Source organism: Culex quinquefasciatus, chromosome 2, assembly GCF_015732765.1.
Source record: "Culex quinquefasciatus strain JHB chromosome 2, VPISU_Cqui_1.0_pri_paternal, whole genome shotgun sequence".
In the NCBI taxonomy this organism is placed as follows: Eukaryota; Metazoa; Arthropoda; class Insecta; order Diptera; family Culicidae; genus Culex; species Culex quinquefasciatus.
In genome coordinates, this window is record NC_051862.1 from 803,323 (window position 1) to 823,141 (window position 19,819).

At 42.0% G+C, this 19,819-nt stretch overlaps 3 protein-coding genes across 4 annotated transcripts; all 3 read left to right on the forward strand.

Moving 5' to 3' along the window:
• The first annotated feature begins 450 nt into the window (after window positions 1-450).
• On the forward strand, window positions 451-8,882 carry LOC6037193 (serine-enriched protein). Its single transcript, XM_038254050.1, is given in 7 exon segments — window positions 451-508; window positions 846-1,212; window positions 1,574-1,920; window positions 3,295-3,882; window positions 3,950-4,000; window positions 4,169-5,059; window positions 5,062-8,882. Coding segments are annotated over 5 exon segments (3,678 nt in total). The 5' UTR covers window positions 451-508; window positions 846-1,212; window positions 1,574-1,590; the 3' UTR covers window positions 6,880-8,882.
• A 1,829-nt stretch (window positions 8,883-10,711) lies between these two features.
• LOC6037188 (putative polypeptide N-acetylgalactosaminyltransferase 9) lies at window positions 10,712-12,631 on the forward strand. 2 transcript variants are annotated; one of them, XM_038254049.1, is made up of 3 exons: window positions 10,712-10,774; window positions 10,826-11,926; window positions 11,988-12,631. In XM_038254049.1, the coding sequence occupies exons 1-3, from the start codon at window positions 10,769-10,771 to the stop codon at window positions 12,579-12,581; spliced, it is 1,701 nt and encodes a 566-aa protein (XP_038109977.1). In that variant the 5' UTR covers window positions 10,712-10,768; the 3' UTR covers window positions 12,582-12,631. The 2 variants fall into 2 exon arrangements, with proteins under 2 accessions (XP_038109977.1, XP_001847120.2); XM_001847068.2 differs by having other exon boundaries at window positions 10,835-11,926.
• A 3,472-nt stretch (window positions 12,632-16,103) lies between these two features.
• On the forward strand, window positions 16,104-18,686 carry LOC6037189 (putative polypeptide N-acetylgalactosaminyltransferase 9). Its single transcript, XM_001847069.2, has 4 exons — window positions 16,104-16,265; window positions 16,376-16,922; window positions 16,977-17,791; window positions 17,850-18,686. Exons 1-4 carry the CDS (start codon window positions 16,239-16,241, stop codon window positions 18,204-18,206), a joined length of 1,746 nt encoding a protein of 581 aa, XP_001847121.2. The 5' UTR covers window positions 16,104-16,238; the 3' UTR covers window positions 18,207-18,686.
• The last annotated feature ends 1,133 nt before the right edge of the window (window positions 18,687-19,819 follow it).

Sequence of the window (19,819 nt, forward strand, 5' to 3'; positions counted from 1 at the left end):
GCAAGGCTTGGACACTTTTAATCCCTTGCGGATTTGGCAATATACTGTACGTCATTAGCAAAGGTCAAGCTGAGCATTATGTAAATTAATCAAAACGTAAGTTTCCTTTTTCAAGGAAACTGTCATCTTAAGCCTTTGAGTCTACCAACACGTGCTTCGTCGAGCAAGAAAAACTGCTGACGCAAATCTTATCCAACAAAGCGAAATCTGCAACCGACATTTCACTCTTCCGCGTGACATCCAAGCAGGCGTACCTAATGTGAAACTGTCTTATCAGTTGGCCCTTGCCTCCTGCTCAACCTGCTCGAATCGAGCCGCGGTCACATGGACCTATCGATAACAGCGTGACAGCGTGACAACAGAGCGGGAATATCCTTGAAAATGGGAGAACATGCGCTCTGAAACACTTCTCGCAAGTCTTTTATGAAGTGGGACCTTGCGAGCCTCAACTGGTCATCAGTTCTCTTATCACCATCGAGCTGTTCACACGGAGCTTTGCTTGGCCAAGGTAAAACCTTCATTTTCTTGCCATTTTGGGGCTGGGAAAAGTGAGGAAAATTTGAGCTTGATTTTGAGGTTTTTTCCTGCTTGGTGGTTGATTTTTCTTGCTTCAACTGTTAGAAATGTATCACGTGATGTGATATTTGTTAGGAAAAGGTGAAATTTTGCGTGCTAAGATGAATTTTCATCAAGTGAAAAAATCTTGTGAAATTAGGGAGTGAATTTTCCATAAGGCGTAGCGTCTTTGCTGTGAAACTTGTCTCACTTTTCCTCAGCTTATTCCACTGTTTTCAATAATCCTTAAACTTTGAATCGAAAAAATAATCGTTTTCATCAATTTTCAGGCTCAAATCTTCATCAAAGTGATCCAGGTGGAAAAAGTGAAAATTTTCCTGGTCGCCATCCGCTGGAGCAGTAGGCTGTGCGTGCGTGTGTGTGTGCGTGGGGAAAAGCTTCCTCTTGCGTTAGCAGTGTGAGTGGAAGCAACACTTGGTTTCCTCTCGCTCTGGGCTGGAGCGGGAGTGAGAGCCGCGGAGAGTAAAAGAGAGCGCGGGTTGGTCGTTCTCTCCCGCGTGGAAAGCGTGATAAGATTTCCCGACCAAACCAAAACAGAATCCAAAACAACATTTCCATCAACACCACCACCATCACCTCTCTTCACCCATTTTTCCTGAGCAGCCGTTTACAGAAAAGCTACTAAGATTGCAACAGGTTTGTTTTTGTTTTCATCACCATCGACACGAGAGTGGCTCGTCATCGCACACTGCGATGCGAAACAGTAATGATATTATAATGGGATGTTGTATTCTCGTTGCTGTGCGTGTGTGTGTGTTTGTCCCACCTCATTTAGAATGCATGAAACGGGAAGAAAGAGCTTTCGTCCAACGCCTACTTCATGCTTCTAGACCGGAAGATACTCGTTCGACGCTTGAGAGGAGATTCTTCTCGAGCATGGCAATTTAAATCAATTATTGTTCACTTAGATGGAAAACTGTTGGGTCGTGCTAGCGCGCTCAACCACATAGCTGAAATATTAAAGTGATTTTCTTTTCCTTTTTCTTCACCCAAACAGCAATAGAAATAACAGCTATGCCTGAAGTGTTGCCACTTTCTGGCATGGCTGACGCCGAGCCGGACCTGTCGACGTTCGAGAACAAGTCCGGCCTGGCGGAGGATATGAAGTTTCTGGCGTCGATGCCGGAACTGTGCGACGTGACCTTCCTGGTGGGGGAAACGCGCGAGCCGGTGTGCGCCGTGAAGGCCGTCCTGGCCGCCAGATCACGCGTTTTCCAGAAAATGCTCTACCAGGCTCCGTCACCGCAGCGCAAGAAAGAACCTCCTCCCAGGGAGAACAAACTGCGGCTGTTTCTGAAACGCTCGTCGGAACCACTGCTGAACCTGCAGAATGCAGCCCAACAGGTGAGTGTTCGAGCGCACTAGTCGCACAGCCTACTGAGCCAAACTATACACAAGACCACTCTTTGAACAGTTACTGGTCAATTCGAATCAAGCTTTTCTATTCAACTTTTACCATAATTAATCAGTAGAGTTCTGGTAGAACGGTTGACCCTAAAAATACCAGCCCTTTTGCTAGTTTTGACTAAGCCGTTCAAAAACCTATATTCAATCCAATTAGATAGCTCAGTTCATGCAGCTTTAATCACACTTGCTTTTGTAAATACCTTTTGTTCGTTTAATACAAAAATACCAGCTTCCAAGTCAGCATTCCGTTGAAATAAAAAAAAGATTTACTTACATCCAAAATCAAGACAGAAAAAAAACACTTGTACATAACTCATAAAATTAACAAATATTCCGTGTCGTAAATGTTCCGTTCAAAGTATATCTTTGTAATTTTCCCGTCCCTGTTTTTTTTCTTTTTGGCGCTACCAAATCAAAACTACTTCCATTGTTATCGAATCCAAATCAATCATAAATCAACCCATTTTCCATCAAACAAAAATCAAAATATCACCACTAAATAGCGCAGCGGCTTCAATCAACAGTTGGCGCCTATTGCCGAGGTAAACGGACTTTTCCACCAAAAACATGCAAATCTCTCCTTGAAAGAATCCAAAGTTTTCCTCCTTCTCCGTCTGTACTACCTTCTCTAGAGTAAATTGCATCTCGTTTTAGCAAAAAGTTTCAAAAAATGCATGAAGTATCTTTTTGCAGACCTATTCCTGTCGATTTCAAGTTAAAGTTGCAAACATAAACATTAAATTTGTCGTGTTTTGGCATGTTTTCATTTCAAATCTAAACATCTTTAGCTCCGTAGTTGAATTTTTTTACAAAATGTATTGATCAATGTTTTGAAAAGAATATTCCTATAAAATATTTACTAAAAAAATCCATAAACGAGCTTCCCGAATTAAAAAATGCTGTGAATCACTGAATATTCTTTTGATTTACAGTCACGAACAGCAGTAAGAGACACGTATAGTTGATAAGTAGATTATTTGCATGCCTTAATTATCCTTCTGTTAGCTTTATCAATTTATCTTATTAGTCTCTTACTAACAGCAACTAAATCTATCAGAAAACTGCTACTGACTGAACCTTTTTCCAGCTATATCACAGCTTGCACCTGAGACTGCACTGCGAGCAAAACCATACAAATCTCTTCTACCAAATTGTGCTACCATTCTACCTCTTGTATCGCACTCAATAGATATGAAAAGATCAACTTAGATTCACTGTGTCAAAGTTTTGAGAGTCTAGCTAATGATGCATTCTAGTTCAACCTCCAACTCAAAATAGTCACCCATTTTCTAACGAACTTCTCATCCCCAGCCGGCCGGCCAGCAGCACCAGACGCTGATCATCGAAGAGTTCGAGCCGGACGTGTTCCGCCAGCTCATCGAGTACATCCACACGGGCTGTGTCACGCTGCAGCCGCGGACGCTGCTGGGCGTCATGAACGCGGCCGATTACTACGGGCTGGAGGAGTTGCGCCGTGCCTGCGGTGGCTTTGTCCAGTGCTGCATCAACGTGGACACCGTGTGCGCCCTGTTGGCTTCGGCCGAGCGGTACATCCAGTACAAGTGCACCAAGAGTCTGGTGCAGAAGGTGCTGGAGTTTGTCGACGAGCACGGCAATGAGGTGCTGAACTTGGGCAGTTTCACGCTGCTGCCGCAGCACGTGGTAAGGTTGATCTTGGCCCGTGAGGATCTGCGCGCGGATGAGTTCACCAAGTTCCAGGCGGCACTCATGTGGAGCAAGAAGTACTGTGACTCCAACTCGGATCCGCTCAAGGAGGTGATTGGGAACTTTCTGGAGTTTATACAGTTCCACAAGATTCCCGCCAATGTGCTGATGCGGGAGGTTCATCCGCTGGGGATCGTTCCGTACTCAATCATTATGAATGCGTTGGCCTTTCAGGTGGGTGATGATTGGGTGGGGGGTTGTTTTGGGGACCGTCAGTTCTCAGTTGTTACCTTTGTTGCAGGCAGACCCAACAAGTGTGGACCCCGGAAAGCTCTCCCCCAACTCCAGTCGAGTAAGGAGGGCACGTCAGTCGCATGGTCGTTCAATGTCCGTACAAAGTTCGTTGGATCCGTACGGTTCCAATACTACGCTTAGTTCTAGCGGCAGCAGTGATCCAGCTAGTGGACCACCTCATAGCAACTAACAAAGGCTAAACGGCCCCTCCTCTCCAACTCCAGAGTCATCCAAATCCCACCACCATCACCATCACTCGAAATCACTCCCAAAGATCCGCAAGGCCAAATCCCAGAGTTTCCGAACCCGACGTAGTCCATCGGAACGCAAGAGCCACGGTTCATCCACACCGTGGAACTTTAATGCCGATCAACGCAAGAGTCCCGTAACAACGCTTCAGCAGCAGATTCAACAACACATCCCAAAATCACCGGGAAGTACCTCGGCTCATCTCGAGCACCGTAGTTCGATCAGTTCTCAGAAAAGTCCAGCCCTGTCACGGCAGGGAACGCTCAGATCGTCACATCGGCGCAAGAGCAGTCTTGGTGCGTCGTTGAATCTCAACCAGGGCCGACGCAGCCCAATTGGTATGCTGAATGACCGAAGTCCCCAGGGACGGAAAAGCCCAAACCTTCTCATCACCGACCAAATGTACACTCAAAGTTTCCAGGTTCACCTGGACCGTCGATCACCGACGGCAATGTCCCTGTCCGGTAGACGGAGTCCGTCGGGGCTGCGATCACCCTCGGGATTGCGGTCACCCTCGGGATTACGGTCCCCGTCCGGATTCCGATCCCCGTCAGGTTTGGCCAGTCCATCCGATCGACGCAGTCCGCTCGGATTCAACCTCCAGACCGAGTATTCCAACATGCTGCAGAGTCAGAATGATCGTTTCAGTCCCAACTCCCTCAGCAGTCACTCAGCTCAGGATCGTCGTAGTCCTACGACCCACTTGCCACCGGAACGCAGCAGAAGCCCAATTGGGTTCCAGTCGCGGTACGGCAGCAGTTTCTACGGCGATCGTTCGACTCGCACTAGTCCGACAACTCACACCAGCATTCCACCGATTACCATCTCGAACCCATCGGAGACGTACGACATCGTACAGAAATCGATGGAATCCCAGCACAAAGCCTCGGAACGTTCTCCGCTGAAACCGGAGGTACCGCTCGTACCGATGTCTACCTCCTCCCACGGGGCCACAACGCCTGGTTCTGCTGGCTCAGGCTCGGCCACAGGGACACAAGAGAAGAAGGAAAAACTAGTGTGATGCGAGAAATTCTAGCATTCGTACGGAAGCCCTCGAAGAAGGTCACCACGAGGACGAGCAAGTTTGCGGCCGCCTTCTCGAGGGCCGAGTCCGCCACGGGAGCTCCTTTGCTACGGCAGAGCACCTTCTCCAGCATTCAAGCTTCATCAAGTTGCGCCGGTCGCAACGCCATCACGAAGCAAATGTCGGAAATTGGCTTTGAGCCGATCATGTCCTCGTTGAAGCTGAAGAGCGTCGGATCCAAGATGTCGCTTAAATCGTTGCGGAAGTTTAGCACCGAAAAGCGGGACAAAAAGTCAAGCGGAGATGAAATAAGCGACATTGAGAGCAGCGATGGCGGGAAGTTGGAATCGTCAGGAAGTCAACAGCAGGACGAAAGATTTGAACTGGAGAACGTGCACTTTGAAAAGGTAGGTGATTCGTACATAAAACACGATCAAATCAAAGAAGAAGAGAGTCCTCGAAGTTCGCAAGATAGTGGAGATGCCGACGATGGCAGACTGAAGATCACACCCGTCAGCGAGATCAAGAAATCGTTGGAGGCACTGTTTACGCGGCAGGAACCGATCGACGAAGCCGCTGAAGATGCACGCAAGGACTCGGAGACGATTCAGTGTCCAACGTTCGAGATTGAGCCACCTTCGCGTAGGGCATCGTTTGATCCTCCACGCTCGCCGTACCTGGAAAACCTCCGAAGTTTGAGCGATACCGATCACGAAGGAACTCACCACAGCCGGCTGGATTCCGGTGGGGACAGTTTCGAGCTGGTCGATACGACGGATCGTCGCGGTGAGAGTAGCGTCAGTGATCGTCACTCGTCGATGGACACCAGCTTCGACATCAGCCGGTACCATTCGACTAGCTACGAGGATCAAAACTCTAGCTTCGAGCTGGTAGAGCTGGACAACTCTCAACGAACTTCAGCAAAAGATGATAAAATCTCACCGTACGACATACGGAAATCCTCGATCGAACTCGTTGACGCGGACACCTTTCAACGGTCGTACCCGGAAGGCCGCAAGTCTTCGCTGGAGACGCACTTTGATCTCGCGGAAGGCTATCAACCGACCAGCCCGCGCAGTGCGTTCACCGTAATTCCAAAGGCTCGCAAGCAGATCTCGGAACCGGGTAGAAACCGCGATTATCACACTCCCACCGGCAAGGCCGGTATGAAGACTCACTACTCAGCGCCACACCGTGCCAAATCTCCACTCTCGACTCAGACCTCATCGAACTTTAGTTCACGGGACAGCTACGACTCGATTTTCGAATCGATGCCCCACTGTGAAGTACGCAGCCCGTACTCGGAACGAGAGGGCAAGCATCACTTTCCACTGCCTCCACGCAAGTTCTCCAACGAATCTTCCTCGCGCTTCCTCTGTACCGACAAACGCTGTGCCTCAATCTTCGAACCTCGCCCAGCTCGTCTTTCGTCGACCCACCTGGACACGTCCAGTGGGAGTGAGTTCGAGCCACCGTCGCCACGACGGGCGGCCAGCGCCTCACCCAAGCATACCTTCACCTTCCGGATCGTGCTGAAGAAGGTGGACAGCTCACCGGATGCCATCTGCCCGTCGGCGGAACGACGCAACCGCGAAAAGATCGACAAGCACAAGAGGCGCGACAGCCGGCGCAAAAAGCTGCTCGAAATCGGCAAAAGCTTCTAAGTAGGCGTCGCGCACACATCAAAGTTGGCGCTGACTGGGAATTTCCCAAAGCAATGGAGATTGCTCAAAAACACGCATTTCGCGATACATTTATTTCCTCGTGTTGGTATTGTGCACATTTCATGATTCAAATCGTAAAATTATTATTCAAAGTATATGCTAGATGTTTTCCAATCAATGAGCTGGATTGAATAAATCAGCATCATTTCACGTCCCCTTATTTAACATCACATTTAATAAAACACACATAATTCTCTAGTATTCAAAGAGAGGCAATATTTTCCACTTTGTATGGTGTCATGTTTCATATATTCACAAAAAAATATAAAGAACGGGAGGCTTTCGGTGAAAGACTTTACTATCGATCGGCAATCAATCTACATTATTCAAAAGAGATCGCTCAAAGCTTCCCGAGATCCAATAATTCTAAATATGACAAGTTTACAATTTTATCGTACAGTATTTATGAAGCATGTTATAACATCAACTTTCACTGAGCGCAAAATATACGACAAAGATTACAATTTTAAACAAATTTAACAGTACACAAAGTAAAACACAAAACCCTTACGAAAAATAAAGTGTTCAGAATATACTAACAAAAACCGGGTAAGACTCACGAGCAGCAGCAGCAGCAAAGCGTAGCATCATTACACTAGCAAAACAAAAAGAAGCAAAACAAAATCATATTGTTGTACTAATCAGAGTGAAGAAGACATGTTATCCTCCTCGAAACCGATGGCTGTCCTGTGCAAACAGAAAAGAAGTAGTAAAATTCGTTATCAAATCGTACAGTTTCTGAAAAGGGTTTAAATCTCCTGTTTAAAACTAATGTGCACTTTATTCATCTAATGAAAAAAAAAAAAGTAGTAAAACAGTTATTCTATAACACAAACACGAGAAAGGACATTGAAATATCAATTTCGGACATCAAACAGCATCATCACCATCATCACAATCGCAGTAGGCATTGAGTGAATTTGTTTGGTTGAGGGTTTCTGTGGAAACAGACTATGTTTCACACACACACAAACACGTCAGCAGAGGAAATTTGGCGACAAAAACGGGGATCAAAACTTCATGGACCACGCACTACAATCAAAAGCAAGATATCAAAAAAGATAACAAAAAAAAAAAAACAACTTACTTATCTGTAAACTCAACACTTAATTTTACACTCGAGTTCGTCTCCCGTGGGAGTGGGTGGGTACATCCTTTGCCCGCTGGGTGACGACGAAACAATGCTGGACAATGGGGCCGTACCGAAAAAATAGCTAGTAAAACCAAGCAGGAAAATCGCATTTATTGTTCCCTTGCGTGATAGCTTAAAACAAAAATCATCCAACCTAACACAGCTTGCACTTGCTGGAATGAAACGCAAAAGTTTAAAAAAGATGTTTGTTTTCTATGTCTATCGATAACCATCCAAGTATGCTATCTGTTGTTTCGCCCCAAGAACAAAACCAAAAAAAGCGTAGCCTCCTCCGACTGTGTCGTTTATGTGCCAACCAGAGTTACTCGTTGATGTTTTATCGGCAGCAAGAAATGAGATCAATGTCCTTTTAAGTAATCTTAACCAAAACCAAAACAAATTGTGGCATGATATAAAATATACAGAAAAACAAAAGTATTAATCAAACAAAGTCAGCTCCTCAATGAGAAACCAGAAAACATCAGTGACAAATCTAAGTGTGAATTTCAAAAAAAAAAAACATGAGATGATGGATAATTGTTGAATGACCTTATTTACAAACCAAAAGACGACACAGAGCAAGTCATGAAGCCGATTATATCGATTATTACCATTCCCTAAAGTGACATTATTCTATACTGAAATAAAACAAAAGAAAAATACAAATACATTCATAAGCAAATAGATGGATCTTAAATGGCGGGATTATGAACCTGGAGAGAGACACAAATGTTGCGAATATTAAATGAAACAGTAAAAGTCTTTATTCCACACACATCCAATATTCGGTGTATGTTGATTGAAAAACCTAGAAACAAGTGTTTTACTCGTTTAGTTGAGAAATCCGACCGTAAATTTATACAAAACCTTACTTTTAGGAAACAACTGAAATCGTTATGTTTTGTCGCATCTTTTTTCCACTCTCCACACAGCGGCCCTTTCTATCTCTTTTCACACTCGTTGGCAGCTGTTTGACGTAAACATAACAGCAAAATCCAACACCACAGTCCAGTTATGATCGATGGTGACAAACCAGATAACAAACGAGTGTGTGCACACCCCGACAGAACGCTCTGATGACTGATGTTATCTATGGTAGGTGTTGCAATGAAAAGCGATAGAATTTGAAGGAAAAAAAAAGTTTGTTTAAATTCAATTATACGTGCATGTCTTTTTTAAATTGTTCACGTTTTTTTTTGGTCAACCTATTCTATACAACGGTTTAGAGTTATGTTGAGAAAACCAAACGTTACCATAATTAATATAAAAAAAATTTACCATAATTAATATAAAAAAAAAATAAGTTTGAATTGCGATTCTCTTTATGTTTCTTTATATTTAAGTGGCTGTATTGCAGGAACGAATAAAATAATCTTCACTGTTTCTTAGAATTTATAGGATTTTATTCAGCTATGAAAAAACACCTTATCACAAGTAGGCAAAAAAAAGCAAAGCAATCCACTTTTACGACCCCCGGGTCTGTTGTGGTTTTTGTTGCAAGTTTTTGCTCATTTCTAAGCGTCCGAAGGTTATAACCTCTTTTACACAAAGGACCGACGTTTCACTTCCCCATCCAATAGAAGGCGCGATCAGGCAAATTTCGTCAAAAAAATGCCACCGTCTGGGATTGAACCCAGGCCTAACTGGGGTGAGAGGCTATCACGCTAAACACTACACCACCGGTCCACAAGTGGGCACTTTCTTTAAATTGAAAATTTTATGGTTTTTGTTTCTCAAACTCTTGGCTTTAATTCGAAAACGGTGCAATTTTCAAAAAATTGTATAATTTTTTTTCAAGCTAATTCGTTTTTACAAAGAAAATAACTACTTTTTCAGTAAAAAAAACCACATAAAAAATAATATTTAAAAAAATGTTAGTCCATTTGTCTTTGTGGCTCATAACATGTAATTTTTGGTACCCTAATATGTATTTAAAAACATCGAATAAATGGTAATTTTTGCAATGCCGCTGTACAACTGTCAACTTTTCCTGTCCTTCTGGGGAATCGAAAAGGCCTAACAGAATGAAGAATTAATACATTTCAATACCAGTGCTGAAAAGTAGAACTTATCAATACTAGTATCCAAAAGTAACATTTTCAATATTTTGTTGTTAGCAACTCTTTGCAAAATATTGATAAATGTACGACTCGTGTTGAAAAAATCTTCTTTTTGAAACTTGCTGCATAAACTACTTTTACAAAATTTGGTCTTTATGAAATTATTTTTGTTGAATAGATCATTTTTTTTACAAATATCGTCTGTTGAAAATTACGGACTAATCAGGCAACATTTTTTTTTATGTGCTGGAAAAGGTTTAAGAACTTTTTTTGATTTAATTATTATATTTATTGTCTTATCTTATGTCCCGGAATATATTAACCCAATTCGATTTCTGTGTGAGGCTTATTGTCCAATTCTCAAAGTCTTACAGAGAAACTGGCAAGAAATTACCTGAGCTTTTCAAAAATATTTTTTCAGGAATAATACGTTTTTTTGTTATTTAACAAATTGATACATTTCTAAATATTCATCTGATTAAAGGTCAAAAAATATACCACAATTTCTAGCGAAGCAAGCACACAGTGCCACGATTAAATTTCCAGTTGATTCAGCAAGCGCCCCTGCTTATCAGTCGCGATGCAATGCTTGCTGTGATCGTACCGGTATCGCACTTCTCCAGTGCCAGCTGAAAGAATGCGGGTTAGTTTTTGATGATAAAATTGTACGTTTTATTTGATTAATTTTGATTAGTTTTTCCAGGCGGTGCCACGATCCGTATTTTCCGCTAAAATATTCTTCTTTGGCGTTATAGTTTTGCTGCTCATAACAATTTTATACGCTCATTTGTACAGCAAAACTGATCCACTGGAATTGGTTCATCACAGTGCGAAATGGCACCATTATGTGGGAATGAACTCGGAACCAGGATTAATAGAAGGAAATCGGACTCCCCCCGGGGATATGGGCGCCCCAGTCGTGCTTGCCACTGACATCGATAAGGCTATTCGACGCCAAATCAACGACGGCTGGGCTCTGCAAGGGCTGAATCAGTACGCGTCCGACCTGGTGTCCGTGTTTCGCCGACTGCCGGACATCCGCGACGAGTGGTGCAAGCAACCGGGCCGTTTCCGGCCGGAATTACCACCGGCCTCGATTGTGGTCGTATTCTTCGACGAGGCGTGGTCGGTTCTGGTCCGGACGGTGCACTCGGTCCTGGCTCGTTCCCCACCGGAGCTTGTTAAGGAGATTATCCTGGTGGATGACTTCTCCTCGTTGGCACACCTCAAAACGCAACTCGATGACTACTTCCGGCCGTTCGAGAAGGTTCGGATTCTTCGCGCCAGTGAACGTCTGGGACTGATCCGGGCCAGGATCTTGGGCGCAAAAAGTGCCACCGCGGAAATAGTGACCTTCCTCGATGCCCATTGCGAGGTTATTGTTGGATGGCTTGAGGCCCAGCTGGATGTGGTGGCCGCTGATCCTCAGACGATCGCAATCCCGTCGATTGACTGGATTCACGAAGAAACGATGGAACTGAACGCGCAAAACTCGCAACTCTACTTTGGCTCGTTCGACTGGACCGTCAACTTCCAGTGGAAATCGCGAGCGGAGAAGAAGGTCAAGCCGGAAAATCCGGTCGCCCCGTTTGATACTCCGGTGATGGCCGGTGGTCTGTTCACAATTAACCGGACGTTCTTTGAACACTTGGGGTGGTATGACGAGGGGTTCCAGACGTACGGAGCTGAAAATATGGAGCTGTCCTTCAAGACGTGGATGTGCGGCGGTTCCATGAAGATCGTCCCATGTTCTCGCGTTGCTCACATCCAGAAGCGAGGTCATCCCTACCTGGCGGTAAGCAATGTCATCAAAATTCCACAATCTCGAAAATTTACCCCACCAACAACGCTTCCAGTCCTCTCCCGGCGGCTTCAACGCCGTCAAACGGAACACGGTCCGGCTGGCCGAGGTGTGGCTGGACGAGTACGCTGAGTACTACTACGATTCGTTCGGAGGGCGCAAGAACCGGGGTGACTTTGGGGACGTGTCCTCGAGGAAGAAGCTTCGAGCGCGGCTGAACTGTCGACCATTCCGGTGGTACATGGAGACGGTCTTCCCGGAGCAGTTCGACCCGAGCAAAGCGATAGGTCGCGGGCAGTTTCGCATCGGAGGGGGCTGTCTGGATTGGCCAACGAAGCTTTCGGTCATCGGGTGTCACGGACTCGGAGGGCACCAGTTGTGGTTCTTTACGGCTGATGGAGAGATAACACGGGAGGATCACTGTATGGACTTTGATTCAAAGAAGTTAGAGATGATTCGGTGTCATAAGCAGAAAGGAAATCAGATGTGGGTTTTTGAGGAAAAAGCTGGACATTTTAAGCACGTGTATTATGAGCGTTGTTTGGAGTGGGATGGAAATGAGCTTAGAATGAGTGAATGTATTGACGAAGATATGAGGCAGAAGTGGATTTTGGAACATTACGAAGTAAAGAACTTAAAACTCGCGTAAAAACTACCTCATGCAAATGTGATACCTTCCTTTTAAATGTTAAATAAAATGACCTCAATGTTATATTTGATTTTTCATGATTTCCCATTTTTATTTCAAAACCAATAACGTCATGATTCGAAATCCGGACACTTAGTAGCATATCATTTTTGTTATAGCTGACAAAAAATCATGTAATAAGTTGGATATGAAGAAATATCATCAGGATGTAGTATTAACAGTCAGTTTTAAGAGAATGCATGCAAAATATGTCTTTTCTAACAATTTTTCATTAGAATTTGTAAATTAAAATGACTTGTTGTGCTTCGAATCCCGGACACTGATAAAAGCTGATTCGAAATCCGGACACTTTTGCTTCGAATTCCGGACACTCGTTTTTGCTCATGAATCGCACAAATTTGGACTGAAATGTCAGTGAATGGCATTTTTTAAGTCTCAAATAAGCTGTTAACATCAAAACAATCGATATTTTATATAAAAAATTGCTTGAATTTGAGGAAATCAAAACCATAAATTTCTGCTTTGCCTTCCCGGTGCATCGGACGTTTATGAAATATTTCACGTGAAATGTTTCGCATATTTTGTAATCTTATAATTTTATTTTATTTAATTGTTTTGACATTAACTACAGCGTTCAAACAAACTTTAAATGAAAGTTGAAGTTAGAATTCATCAAATAACACAGTTTTGACATGCATAATGCGAACTTATATCCAAATAATTGATAAAACAAGATGAGGTGTCCGGGTTTCGAAGCGTCCGGGAATTCGAATCATGACGTTATCAACGCTCGCAGTTATCAAGCTGAGAACCAAGTCGAAATTTGTCACTTAAGGGTGCACAGTAACCAAGGAAGTTGTTGTCTTCTTATTCAAAAATTGTCAGGCTTACGGACCTGCAACAATCTGATTGTAACAACAGTCAAACTTTGTTGTTAATTATGTTGTACACAGTACTTCACTGCCACCCTAATCAAGTCCGTCCCATATGTTAAAACAGCAAGCCGAGAAAAACGCAAGTCAAATTTGTCCCGCCCATAAGGTTACGTGTTAGAATTTCACGAAAATGTGAATTTTCTACTGTTTTCTGGAAAAAAATAAAACAAAATTCTTGTTGATAAAAATAAATATAATTGTTACGCAATTGAAAAAAGCCCCAGAATGAGTCCTAATGCGGCCGTTTTTATTTTTTTATTGAATTTCCGCTTCAATGAACCAGAAAACACTTAGTGTAAATATTAAGCTACCAACTTATTTTCATTAAAAGCATTTTCAAATTATGACACACATTAATTATAGTTTGTGTAAAATAGTTGGAACCTAACAAGGCCAATGCATATATTTTTCAAAGTTTATGTCGTGTAAAAAGTCAGGGGGAAAATGTGTTTGTTGTTGTTGCAATGGGTTTGTTTAAAAAAAATCAACGTCTTATATGTAATTGTGTCAATTTTGATGCAGTTTGGCCCTAAATCTAAACCGGCTCTGGCCGAAGTTGAGCGGTGGCAAAAAAAAAAATGAATTAGGGTAGAGTAGTCATCAATGAGACACGGGAAACAATGATAAAATGGCTCACACAAGTCGTAGTTTCAACCAATCAGGCTCATATTTGGGGGAAAGGTGTGTCTACTGGATACACGTCTGCCATTATAGTGGCTTTGGTTATGGACGCTTCCTTGAAAAGTTATTCATAAATGTTTGATTCTGGGATGTAAAAGTAAATTATGAAAAAAAATTACTTTTTCGCTCGTAGGCTGCCATTAACACCAAAACTAATATTTCTTCAAATTTCTTTCGACGTTCCATAGGGATTGAGTTGGGCTACAATGTCCTTTCATTAGGTTTGGCCAAAATTTAGAATATACCCAGTATCCAGGACTGTCTCATTGTTCCCCACTCATTTCAGCTCATGGGTAACAATGAGACACTTTGATTTTTCTTCATTAAACTTTTCAAAATCTATGGAAATCTTTCAAAACATGAATTAAAAGTGATTTTTGGCATATTTATTGAGTTTTAACTTCATTTAACCAAAAATACAAAGTTATTTGGTATAAATATACGGATTTTACTAAATTTAAATACTTTTTAGTATAACTTTTGTTAATTAAAGTTTCATGTTGGCCAAATTGCTCTAAAATGTTCAAGGCAAGTTACCTGCAATGGAACAATACAAAAACATGATGTTTTACTAGAAAAATCTTGATTTTCGTAGTGTGTCTCATTGTTCCCCAGCTGTCTCATTGTTCCTGCCAAGTGCGTCTACAATGAGACAGTTGAATAACTGTGGCTGTAGATGTCGGATCGATCTCATATTTTGGTCAATGTTAGAACACATTAAAAGAAAGAAAATGCAACAAAAAGCTCATTAAAACATGCTGATGAAAAAATGAGAAAAATCTTTGAAAGTTGAAAACCAAAAGTGTCTCATTGATGACTACCCTACCCTACATAGTTTCAACATTTCTGGAGTTTTTTTTGCTAAGGTGCAATAAATTAAATTTCCAGTTTTTGCTTTTTGGGTGTTTTTGAAACCGCCTTGAGTCAGGGGTATTGAAAAACACCCAAAAAGCTAAAACTGAAAGTTTGGTTTATTGGACCATTTAAAAAAACAGATTTGAATGAAAAAAGTGTTTCAAAATGCATTTTACACTAGTTCAGTTGTTTTGCAATTAACTTGCAAAATTTTCAAAAATTCAAAAGATTTTTGAATAAACCCAAACTTGCTAATAATGATTCTGAACACCGGGGAAAGTATTTTCTGCTAATTGCATTTAAATTTCCACTGAAATTTGAAGTTTTTAGAAAAAAATATTGTTTTTGTCCCTGATTTTGAAGGGGGGTGACAAAAACTTTCAAAAATATTTGTACCAGCCTAAAGAAACGAAAATATTGAGTATATCCCACATAATCAAATGACCATTGGCATAAGGTGTGAGAAGAATACATTCAATGTTTACATTTGTTTTTAAGACCTGATAAAAAGTTCGTTTTTTTTTTTAAACAGATTTCGAAAAAATATAAGCAGGCGTTGTTTTTCATCATTCTGCCATTTATGTCATTTTTGGTTTCAACGAGATTGATGTTCTTATTTTATTGATTTCGAGAAAAACATTATTTAAAAGTATTTGAAAACCCAAATAGGCATTTGGAACACCGAATGGGTATCCGAAGAATAAAACAGGTAACTTACAAGAAATTATACACAGAAAAAAATACGGTAATACTACTACGAATTTCACAAGTTTACACAGTTTTTGAGTAAAATTACTCAAAAATTAGCTTTGATATTACCAAGTCGGAGTAATTCTGAGTCTTGCTTTCAAAATTGAGAGCAGTGTCCAAGCGCATATTTTGCCAGACATTAATTTTGACAAAAATAATAAAAAGATGTTTGCTATTCTTTTAAAAAAAAATAAATAAAAAAATTGATACCATTCTTTCCGTTCTTAACTCACACAGCCGCGCTCTTTCACGTTTGATTTTTATTATCTACTTTAACGTGATAAGAACGAAATTAGATAAGCCTCACACAATCGCGCACGAATTTATGGCCCAATCAAACATAGAGATATTCGGAGGTGCAACCACCATTCACAGTTTGGCCATAAACAAGAGTTCACGCGTCTGCTACGATTTTGTGTTGCTGTTATAACGAGCAATGTTTTTTGGTACTATCATCGGCAAGGTAGGCGTGGAGTTTCGAGGGGTTGTAAATCATTGATAGGGATTAATCTGATGCATCGCCCACTTTGGTTATTGAATTGTAATACAACTTTTTTTTTCAATTTGCAACAGAATTTGGCTCGCTGCTGGAGGAACCATCAGACGACTCTTATCTGCATACTACTGTTGAGTGTAATCGTCTTGTTCGCCGGTTATCATCGCTCGATGAGCCAACGTATCGAGAATCTAAGGCTTCGATTGGAACCTCCAGAATCGCACGTGTTCGTTGGCGAGGGTGGCTCCTCGATCCACGAGTACTCACCGTTCCAGCTCAATCCAAAGCTGCCACCCCCTCCTGGGGACATGGGCGAACCGGTTGTTTTACCGGCGGATCTTCCCGATGCAGTCAAAGAGCTGATTGAGCAGCAGTTCAAGCAGCATGGGTTTAATCAGTACGTGAGCGATCTTATCTCTGTGAGACGACGTCTGCCGGACTATCGGGACGATTGGTGCAAACAACCGGGCCGGAACCTGGCCCACCTGCCTCAGACAACGGTGGTTGTCGTGTTCTACAACGAACCGTGGTCGATTCTGGTGAGGACGGTTCATTCGGTTTTGGAGCGGTCTCCTCCGCAGCTGCTTCGCGAGGTTCTGCTCGTGGATGATTACTCGTATTTGCGTGAGTTGAGTTGGTCAAAGAGTGATACTTAAAATAATCTGTGTTTCATTTCAGCGGAAACTAAAACTCAACTGGACGAATATTTTGCTCGGAGTCCCAAGGTTCGTATTCTGCGAGCTCCAAAACGTCTAGGACTCATTCGAGCTCGTCTGTTTGGCGCCAAAAATGCAACGACCGAGATTCTGACCTTTCTGGATGCCCACTGTGAGTGCACTCTAGGATGGCTGCAGCCCCAGCTGGACCGGGTAGCCCGAGATCCCACGACCATTGCCGTCCCCACGATCGACTGGATCGACGAGCACAACTTGGCCTTCGTGTCGAATAAATCCCTCGGCTATTACGGAGCAACCGATTGGGGGTTCCAGTTTGCGTGGCGTGGTCGCTGGGATCGGAAGGTTCAACCGGCAAACAAGCTGGAACCGTTCCCGACGCCCATCATGGCCGGAGGCTTATTCTCGATCAACCGGACCTTCTTCGGCCATCTCGGGTGGTACGACGAAGGCTTCGAAATCTACGGCGGTGAAAATGTGGAACTCTCGCTCAAGGCTTGGATGTGTGGGGGACGGATCGAGACGGTTCCGTGCTCACGGGTTGGCCACGTCCAGAAGGCGGGTCACCCGTACCTGCGAGTGGAAACTACCGACTGGGTTCGGATCAACACGGTTCGCGTGGCCGAAGTGTGGCTCGATCAGTATGCTCAGGTGGTCTACGACATGTTTGGGGGGCCACAATTTCGCGGAAATTTTGGTGACGTTTCGTCGCGCAAAAAGCTAAGAGAATCTCTCAAATGCCACTCCTTCCGGTGGTATCTGGACAACGTGTTTCCTGAGCTGGACGACCCGGAAGGTCGTGGGGTAGGCCATGGTGAAGTAAGTAACTGTAATACAACATCAACTTTCCAAACTAAAATCACGTTTACCATTTCAGGTCATCAACTTGGCAGCTGGCGCCACCCGTTGCCTTCAATATCCGACGGCTGAGGGCACGTTCGGGCTGGAACGTTGCAACGGTGACTCACGCCAGCACTGGGTGTACAATATGCTCGGGGAGTTGAGTACGAACAACACGTGTTTGGATTTCACCGGAACGGCGCTGGCCATGTACAAATGTCACAAGATGCGAGGGAATCAGGAGTGGCGCTACTCCAAAGAGAGCAAGCAATTTACCAGTGTGAAACATAATTTGTGTCTGGGAATTGATGAGAGAAGTGCAGTGACTGTGGAAACTTGTAATACTCAGAAAGAATCTCAACGGTGGAAGTTTCCCTATTTGAACCTTGAATGAATAAACGAATTATAACAGGCATTTGTTTCCTTAGAAAAGGTTAATATACCATGCGCCCCCTTTAAATTATCTCAAATTGGTTGATTTTAAAGGAGACGCATAGTTTTTTAAGTTAAAACGTTGTTTTAGTATACCAAGGCAGTAGATAAGGATTAGTTTACAGAACGTTACAAAATATATTTTTTACCCAGCTATTCGATGGAATCATGACAACGTTAACAGAAAAAAAATGACAAGCGGTAAGTGTTGCTGTTGTAAATGAACCATGATTACATGTATTTACAAAAATGTACAAAAAAATATTGACATAACCACACAAATTTAGTTTATCGGTTCTTAATTAAGCTTTCACCAGAATTACATCTAGATTTAAAAGTTCTAACAGTGTTTAGAATGCTACCTTGACCAATAAATACTGTAAATACGCTTACAAAGCGGACAACGTAGCCATTCGGCTAAGCCTGCTGCTTAAATACATATTAACTTTTTTATTTCTAACAGTTGAGTTCTAATATCCACAATAAAAGATTTCAGAAAAAAAATCTTTTGTTTGGTTTTGGGGGAGGAAAAGATTAGAATAAAAAAGTTTCAATTATTTCCAAGACATTTGCTTTAAAACGTAATGAACAGGAAATCTAAAAAAAAACATTTTTGAAACTTTACAACTATTCCGCAGTTCCACATGAAAGTTAAAGAAAAAAATAATAAAAGTGCTTCAATTTGGCTCCAAATGTTTCTGGGGGTTCCTTTGCCAAAATAATTAGACCCGATTTTTTTTGTTTGGCCATTAGGGTGACCTACGCCACGTTAGGGTTGGCGAAAAAAATCCATTTTCGTCGATTTTCACAAAAACCACTTTTTCACAAACACATAACTTCTCTCCATTTTAACCGATTTTAGGTGACTTGGACGCAAATCAAAGGTGATAAGTTTGGCTTTCAAGTAAAAATAGTTTGGGGACCAAAAAATCTAGCCAAACATTTGAAAAAGTCCTATGAAAATTAAAAATGCCGTTTTGTCGATGTCTGGGCCAAAGAGCCTATGTCTGAAAATATTTTTAACGGATTCCTCGGAAATTTTTCCTAACATTCAAAAAATAAACGAGGTTCATTAACAGGATTCGGAGGTTTGATTTTTTTGAAAATAATATCCGTGTTTTTGGACGCGCCACGCGCAAAAACAAGAAAATAACAAAAACGGCAAAAATCAACTTTTTTCACTAAAACTGCGATAACTCGAAAAATTCAGCGATGACCTATAGATGCTTGGATACTTAAAGTTGCGTATTTTAATTACGGAAATTTTGATAACTAAAATGGAATCGCGGAAATTAAATTTGATGGTATAAGTGAAAAATAAGAAAAGGCTAATTATCAACTCAATTTATTCATTGTTTTAACAAAACTGTTATATTTTTCATAACAATATTTGATTTTTTTTAATTTAATGATATATATTCAATATTTATTTTGTAGGTCAATCAGCTTTTAACAAAAAAAAACATGAAAAATATATGAATAAAATATTTCTTTGTTTTGCATCCAGTATAGTACTTTTATTCTGCTAAATATACATCAATAAAAGTACTTTTATTCTGCTAAATATACATCAAT

What these genes read in the sequence shown, in the direction of transcription:
- LOC6037188 (XM_038254049.1), top strand. An exon ending in GAGGTCATCCCTACCTGGCG is followed by an intron (nt 11,927 to 11,987) that starts GTAAGCAATGTC and finishes CAACGCTTCCAG; the next exon opens with TCCTCTCCCGGCGGCTTCAA.
- LOC6037189 (XM_001847069.2), top strand. Translation starts at nt 16,239, where the DNA reads ATGTTTTTTGGTACTATCATCGGCAAG. An exon ending in GGATGATTACTCGTATTTGC is followed by an intron (nt 16,923 to 16,976) that starts GTGAGTTGAGTT and finishes GTTTCATTTCAG; the next exon opens with CGGAAACTAAAACTCAACTG. An exon ending in GTGGGGTAGGCCATGGTGAA is followed by an intron (nt 17,792 to 17,849) that starts GTAAGTAACTGT and finishes TTACCATTTCAG; the next exon opens with GTCATCAACTTGGCAGCTGG.